Source organism: Ascaphus truei, chromosome 5 (assembly GCF_040206685.1).
Source record: "Ascaphus truei isolate aAscTru1 chromosome 5, aAscTru1.hap1, whole genome shotgun sequence".
NCBI lineage: Eukaryota > Metazoa > Chordata > Amphibia > Anura > Ascaphidae > Ascaphus > Ascaphus truei.
Genome location: NC_134487.1, coordinates 192,112,223 through 192,119,722, shown reverse-complemented (window position 1 = coordinate 192,119,722; position 7,500 = coordinate 192,112,223). Strand labels below are relative to the sequence as shown.

Genomic DNA, 7,500 nt, shown 5'->3' with positions numbered 1-7,500 from the left:
TCCAACATAGGTCCGGAGTGCCTGGGAAGATATGGCTCAGCCTATCTGGGGTTAAGTACCAATGAAATAAAATGTTGTATATATTCTCCTTTATTGTTGTACAAATTTGATGTTTTAGTTGCTGATTCCCAAATCTCCTCCCAGTCATCTTTGTCTGTTTCTACATTGAGGTCTGCAGCCCATTTCAACATATAATTATGCTCTTGGTTTCAAATGTTGTTAATTTGGAAAATCCTAAATGTCTAATCTGCAGGTAACAGAAAGGTTGCAGATCTAGTATTTGATATTTATTTTTGAGATCCTGGTATGATAGGATCTTCTCTTCTAATATCAAGTCATTTGCTGATTTGATATTTATTCTTTTAATTTTGTGCCAAATTTTTGGGAGCAACTCGGTGCAAAGTCCGGGTTGTTAAATATAGGAGTTAATCGGGAAGTGAATCTAGATAAATTGTATTTTTTCTTGTTTTTGATCCATATTTTCCACGTACACCTCATAGGTCCTAGGCTTAATCCTTCTTCTAATATTTCCCCTCCTCGCTGGGACCATAGAGCTGTCGAGAGGGGAAGAGGACTTGCATTCTGTAGGAGGATTCTATCCTCAACCAGCAACAAGAAGCAGGATTGTTATTCCACATCACTATTTGTTTCAATTGGGCTGCATGGTAGTATTTAACAATGTCTGGAACACCAATGCCCCCACTCATTTTCCGTGCTAACATAACGATCTTGCTACTCTTGGCCTTCTGTCTTTCAATATAAATTGGAAAATGCAATTTTGTATATTTTTTAGCTCAGATAGGGGAATCATTATCGGTAGGGTCTGGAAAATACAGTCCATGTATTTGACCGAAACGTTGATCTGTGTGGATTAAAATATATTTTTGAAGTGAAACTTCTTTGCTGGCACCTACCACACGGAAATTTCCCTGGCAGTAAATTGCTTTCATGGTGATGGAAGTACAGTCCCGGACGTGACGTCACTGCTGGCAGAAGAGGCCATCAGCGACGGTAGTGTTGCCAGCTCCCACCAGTCACCGGAAAGGAGCGTGCGCGCACACACACCACAACCCCCCTCCCCGAGGGTGCCGCCATCACCCACCTCCTCGAACACCGGTCCGGTACCAAACTTCTGTGCCCCTGCTCCCCCGAGATCTCTTCGGACAAGGGGCTGCAAGATCTGGGCGCTGTGTCCCCGCAGCTCGACTGGGGGGGGGGGGAGGGGGGAAGAGAGAGGGGCTGCTCCGGGTCAGGGGAATCGGACAGCTCATGTCCGGTAACGAGGAGGAGGAAGGTGGCGGCCCTGGATCCACACATACTCTCTCTTTTTCTCTCTCTCTTTCTATCACTATCTCTATTTCTTTCTCTGTCTCTTTCTTCTCTCCCCTAACCCCCCCCTCCCCCCCCCCCCGCACCAAGCACACGGCGCTGCCATCGCCCACCGCTCCACAGCATAGCTTGTGCTTCGGTCGGGAAATGCGCCGTGTCCTCGTAGCTCCGCTGGATTGAAGTGGGAGGGGGGGGGGAGCGCTGGGTGAACCTGCGGGACATACTGAGTGCACCTTCCACCCCAGCGCCACACTTGGAAGACAGTGACACACACTGACTGACGCATGTGCGCGCGCACAGTTACGCGCGGCGCACACACAGTGATGCGCGCCGCACACTGACTATAAATATAGAAAATAGCTAAAACACGCATTTTAAGTCAAACGTCTTTGCGTTTTGGCACTGAAATGGTGTTTTGATTTTTAATTAAAAACATCACCATCAGAAATATAACTTCTGTGACAAAAGACAGAGAAGTTTCACTTAAAATGCATGTGCTCGGCGCGCACATTTATTTTTTATTTTTTATGAAGACCTCTGGAGTGCCGGTTTCTTTTAGGAGGATGTGTCCATTATAGGTCTCCCCGATGGGGGATAATCTCTGTGCACTTGAGGCAGTTATATAGATCCAGTGAGTGCACCTAATTTCTTTCTTCAAATAAAGCTGTGACCACAAGAAAGCACAGAGAAGGGCTCCGACTAGTGTAGTACAGTGATTCCCAAAAGGGGGTTCGTGAGGTATCTCCAAGAGGGTTCCCACCCCCCTCCCACCCTAAAATGTAGTGGCAGATCCCAGGCAGTGTAGTGGGTTCCTGACCCATGCTGTATGCACACACTGAGGTTCTTTTTTGGGACTTATTAAGCGTGTATCCCCCCACGAGCTCAGATTTATTAATATGGAGTTCGCAGAACAAATATTTTCTAGCTGAGGGTGCACAATGTCAAAAAGGTTGGCAACCACTGATTTAGTATATCAGACGTATACAGTATTTGTTTAAAAAAGCAGCAATAGCTTGCACGAAACAGCAGGTGTAGCCGCAAAACGCATAGGGACCCCAGATTCTACGGGGATGGTTGTCACGTCATTGGTTTTACTATCTACTAGTAGAGGGCTCTTCAACCAGTTCTCCAAAGGGGCTAGAAAACATTTCAGCATATAAGTGCCACAATCTTCTTGTAATGTAATTTTAGATCAATTGAAAAACTTGAAAATTATAATATTTCATAATTTTGCAAGCATGTATAACATCTGTACCATGCATATTTACATTACCTTAACTCAGAGGTGTGCAAACTGGGGGTCGCGCAATTTTTTTTTTTATGGGGGGGTGCCACGCTTGCAGAGGCATCGCACTCTTCCCACAACATTTAAATTGATTTCGAGGGAAGAGTGTGAGTGTATATAATGCCTTGATTGCCCTTAAGACTCTGCCCCCGAACGCCCCAAGCGTGGCATCTAGATATGGCCAATCTATTCTGTCTAAGGCTTTTTCAGCATCTGAACTTAACACTATCCCCGGGATCTTGTTAGTATTAATGAACTCCATTACATCAATAATTCTCCTGGTATTGTCGGCCATTTGTCTATCTAATAAATCCAACTTGATCCGGGGGAATCATCCTAGGCAGTATAGAGCTCAATCTGTTAGCCAGTAATTTTGAGTTTATTTTGATGTCCGGATTTATTAATGATATCGGCCTGTATCTTTAATTTGTGGGATCTTTTTCCCTTCTTATGGTTTAACGAGATGGACGCCTGGAGCATCTGATCCGGGAACAGAGCTCCCGCTAGAACTGAATTGAACATTCTGAGCATGTGAGGAGACAAGATCCCTATAATTTTGTTGTAATATAGATTAGAGAACCCACCTGGGCCTGGAGCTTTTGAGGTTTTAAGATTCTTTACTACATTTTCAACTGTAAAATCTTTTTGACGACACTCTCGCTCCAACCTACTCAATCTCGGCAGTGCCGAATCTGCCAGAAAACTTTGCAGATCTCTATTCATATTTGCGTTATGTATCACCTTCTCCCCATTGTTCAGCTTTTCATGATGTGTCTTAAACTCTTCCACTTGTGGGTCCTAATCGATTGGATATTATAATTTGGTTGCTTATTATGGATTTTGTTAGCTAGCATGGTAGACCTGTGATTTTAAACAGGATTTTCCACCTTCATTCTGTAGGACGGTGTTGGAGCAAAGATAGCGGAGAAGATTGATGAGTTCTTGGCCACTGGAAAACTGCGCAAACTTGAAAGGGTAAAATATCCCTCCCAGTGATGTTTAGTACTTATTCTATGATGTAAACACACACACAGCCCCCACAAGCTCAGAACCAAACCCGTCAGAGGTTTGTTTGTTTGGAGTTTTGTGACCCCTCCTCCCTGGTATTAATCTCACTCTTCCCACTTTTAAATGGCAGTTCTTGTTATGTACCTGTGATTGACCAGTCTATAAAGACAATTCTCCATTCATTAGAGAGGTTAGGAGAATTTTTTTTTTACAGGTACTGTAGTGTTAGGACTCGTTAAAGAGGGGATACCTTGGCGTGGTTTGCAAGCTTGAAATGCTTTGGTCAAAGGATTTAACTAAATGACCCTTACTTATGAAAAAAACGGATAAGTATTTAACTATAGAATTTGTCATATTGGATGTAGCACTGAGGCTTTTTGTCTTTTGTTGTTTTCTTCTATGATGTAGTTTAATGTTCTAGTAGCCACGCTGGTCCTGGGGAAATGTAGATTCCTACTAGGTTGTGATACCTTTTTAGTCGGCCAATGTTAAGAATTGTTGGTAGATTAAATTATAGTGTACAGGGCTTTCTAAACCTTAGAGGTTTCAGTATACTTAAAGAAGAAATCTGAGGTTTAGAAAGCCATGTACATTATAATTTCAGCTATAGACAACTCTTAACTTTGACCGCCTAAAAGGTATCACAACCAACAAGAAATGTACTTTTTCTATAAAATAAGATGGTATCTCCTCAGATGCTCGGGTCCGTCCCACATAGGAGTAAAGTGATCTAATGACCGTGCCATGTTAAAGGGTCAATTGCAATAAGGACCTGTTTTATCTGGATTAAGAGCTTTAGGATGTCATATCCACTACACATGTAACAGCTTCACGTGAGAAAATACTTTGAATAAAAATTAATCTGTGCTCTTTGTGTTGCCTGTAGATCCGACAAGATGACACAAGTTCATCTATTAACTTTCTAACAAGGGTCAGCGGAATAGGGTGAGTAATAGTGTTGTACCGGGTCCTATATTTTTCTAAAACCGGGTAACGGGTACCCGGGCAAAATAAATCATTTTACCCGGGCGGTACCTGGTTACCCGGATGGCACTTACCTACAGGGTGAGGAAGACCATTGAGGAGGACCGCGGCTACATCTGGGAGCAGCAGCAGCAGACGTCCTGGTGGCGGTGGCAGCAGCCGAAGTCCTTGTTCAGCTCGCGGAAGCAGAAGGAACAGAGGAAACAGCTGATGCCTGTGTGAGCCGGGGAACCATGTGACCAGAGCAGGAGCGTTCCTATTGGACAGCCGGGGAGGAGCCGGTTCACACAGGCATTAGCCGTTTGCTCTGTTCCTGATGCTCCCGCCGGCTGAACAAGGATTCGGTTGCTGCCGCCGCCACCAGGACAGACGTCTGCTGCTGCTGCTCCCAGATGTCGCTGCAGTCTTCATCACTGGTCAACCGTCATTCCTCATCCGTCGCCGACTTGAGGTAAGTGTTGAACTATTTTCAGATGCCTTGAAATTACCCGGCGCTGGTACTGACCTGGTGCCGGTCCCAGCCCCAGCCCCCTACTGCCGTGTCCGGGTCTTTCCGGGTAGCTGAAAAAGCACTGGATACCGGGTATTTTCCGGGTACCCGGTACATCACTAGTGAGTAATCTTAGTTTCAATATGCAGGTATGTTTGAGAGAGAGGGGAGACATGAGAGAGTGGGGGGGGGGTGGTAGGGGAGATGGAGGAGGGATGTGAGAGATATGGTGGTGAGTATGAGAGAGTGTAGAGGGGGATATGAAAGACCAAGGAGGAGATAATTTAACATACCTCAGTGGTTTTATGAAGATACAGGACTGACACAACAAAAGCAGTGAGTCTGAAATTTGAGTGTATGGGACAGCACAGAGGGACCCACATAGATTTCATGGAGCCCAGGACTAGAGTTTAGACCGGGGCCATCCCACATGTCGGCGGCCTTGCGAGCCCCCACCGTTCACACCCTTGTGAGCCACCTCCTCTATTTTCCCCTCTCCACGTGTATTTCTCTCACTCTCCATCCCCCACCCCCTTCTTCCACCCCCTCTCTCTGCTAACACTTAATAACCCCCCCCCCTTTCATTCAATCCCGCTCTCTCAATCTACCCCAGAATAATTACCCTCACTCCCACACTCGCAAAATGCAATGCAAACGCACGTGCAAAATGCAATGCAAACGCACGTGCAGAATGCAACGCACGCGCACACCCCCTTTTGTACCTGACATCACCTCCCCCGCCTTGTGCCTCACCCCCCCTCGCCTTGTGCCTCACCCTCCCCCCCTTGTGCCTCCCCCTCCCCCTTTGTACCTCATCACCTCCTCCGCTGCACATCGCACGCACCTTCGGTGCAGTGCCTAAATGCCACCCCACTTCCAGCTCGGGGGCGGGGCCTGCACGGGAGGAGGCAACAACAGTGAAGAGAGGCACCTGCTGCAGCGGGGGAGGAAATCTGGGGCCCGGCAACTGGACACGGAGCGGCGTCGGGACAACTAGGGCCCGGCCAGAGGTCAGGTTCAACTGTCTGCGCTGGCCGGCCAAGCCCCCTGCAGCCTCTGGGCCCAGGACAACTGCCCCGGTTCTCCCCTTTTGTCTGCGGCACTGCCTCCCTTTCCCCACCATCCTCTCTCCTCCCTCCCTCTTCCCTCCCCCCCCCCCCCCCATCGTCTCTGTCCTCCCTTCCCCCCATCGTCTCTCTGTCCTCCCTTCCCCCCATCGTCTCTCTGTCCTCCCTTCCCCCCCATCGTCTCTCTGTCCTCCCTTCCCCCCATCGTCTCTCTGTCCTCCCTGCCCCCCATGCTCTCTCTCCTCCCTTTCACCCATGCTCTCTGTTCTCCATTTCCCTCCATGCTCTCTCTCTCTCCTCCATTTCCCCCCATGCTCTCTCTCTCCTCCATTTCCCCCCATGCTTTCTCCTCCATTTCCCCCATGCTCTCTCTCTCCTCCCTTCCCCCCCATCCTCTCTAGTCCCTCACCTCCCATATATACACACACATACAGACATACCATATACAAATACACATTTATATTTAATATATTTAAAAAAAACACTCAATATACAACATATACATGCACATAATGCATGAAACACACATATGCATTACAAATACACACACTTATCAACACACACTTATAAATAAACAAACACACCCTTACCAGCACACAGGCGCGCACACACGCATACGGGAGATGTAGAGAGGAGCAGCTATGGGGTGCTCTGCATCGCCACCTGCTGCCCGGAAGTGGTTAATCAGCCCTGTTCTCCTCAGCACTTCCGCAGCCGGCAACCTCTGATCCCCTCCCACCCACCCAAGCCTGTCTATTTGAAGAGAGCGACGGGGGAAAACGGGCCCCTCAAGAGCGTGGGCCCACTCGCTATAGTTACTACCTGCATAGGGGAGAAAGCCAGAAATCAAACGGGGTCTGTGGTTGTATAGTAATGAGAAAAATTGGTAGATTTGGGCTATCTGAGATGACTTATATAGATTTTTTTCTTTTGTACGGGGTTAAACTCACACTGAGCTCCCACATATACAGTGGTCCCAAAACTGGCATACATGATCTCTCGTACCGAAGAGCTTATTGTGTCATGGCAAAAATGCTCCTCTCATTTGTAATGTTTACTTGTGTAACAGGCCTGCAGCTGCTAGGAAACTGGTGGAAGAAGGAGTGAAGACTCTAGATGGTAAGTACTTTACACATCCCACCTCCAGAAGGACTTCATCCCTATACAGATATCTAGAGAATCACCCAGGAGCAAAGTGTACTAACAGCAGCAACATGTTTAAGCAGTTACATCTGGGTGATTGAAATTTACCTTTTTTTACCCAAATCTGACACCTATAAGTATATTTAAATAATGTTTTAACTTTAGTTTTGTAAACATGTTGAGCTGAGACTTGG

General features: G+C 46.9%; 1 protein-coding gene across 3 annotated transcripts in view; it reads left to right on the top strand.

The window, feature by feature from the left end:
• POLB (DNA polymerase beta) overlaps positions 1-7,500 on the top strand; it is a 32,721-nt gene that overhangs the window by 4,662 nt on the left and 20,559 nt on the right. For all 3 annotated transcript variants that reach the window (XM_075601543.1, XM_075601542.1, XM_075601545.1), the window contains 3 exons: positions 3,515-3,589; positions 4,509-4,567; positions 7,233-7,282. In XM_075601543.1, coding sequence (XP_075457658.1) covers positions 3,515-3,589; positions 4,509-4,567; positions 7,233-7,282 — 184 coding nt within the window. The remainder of the gene's footprint in view (positions 1-3,514; positions 3,590-4,508; positions 4,568-7,232; positions 7,283-7,500) is intronic.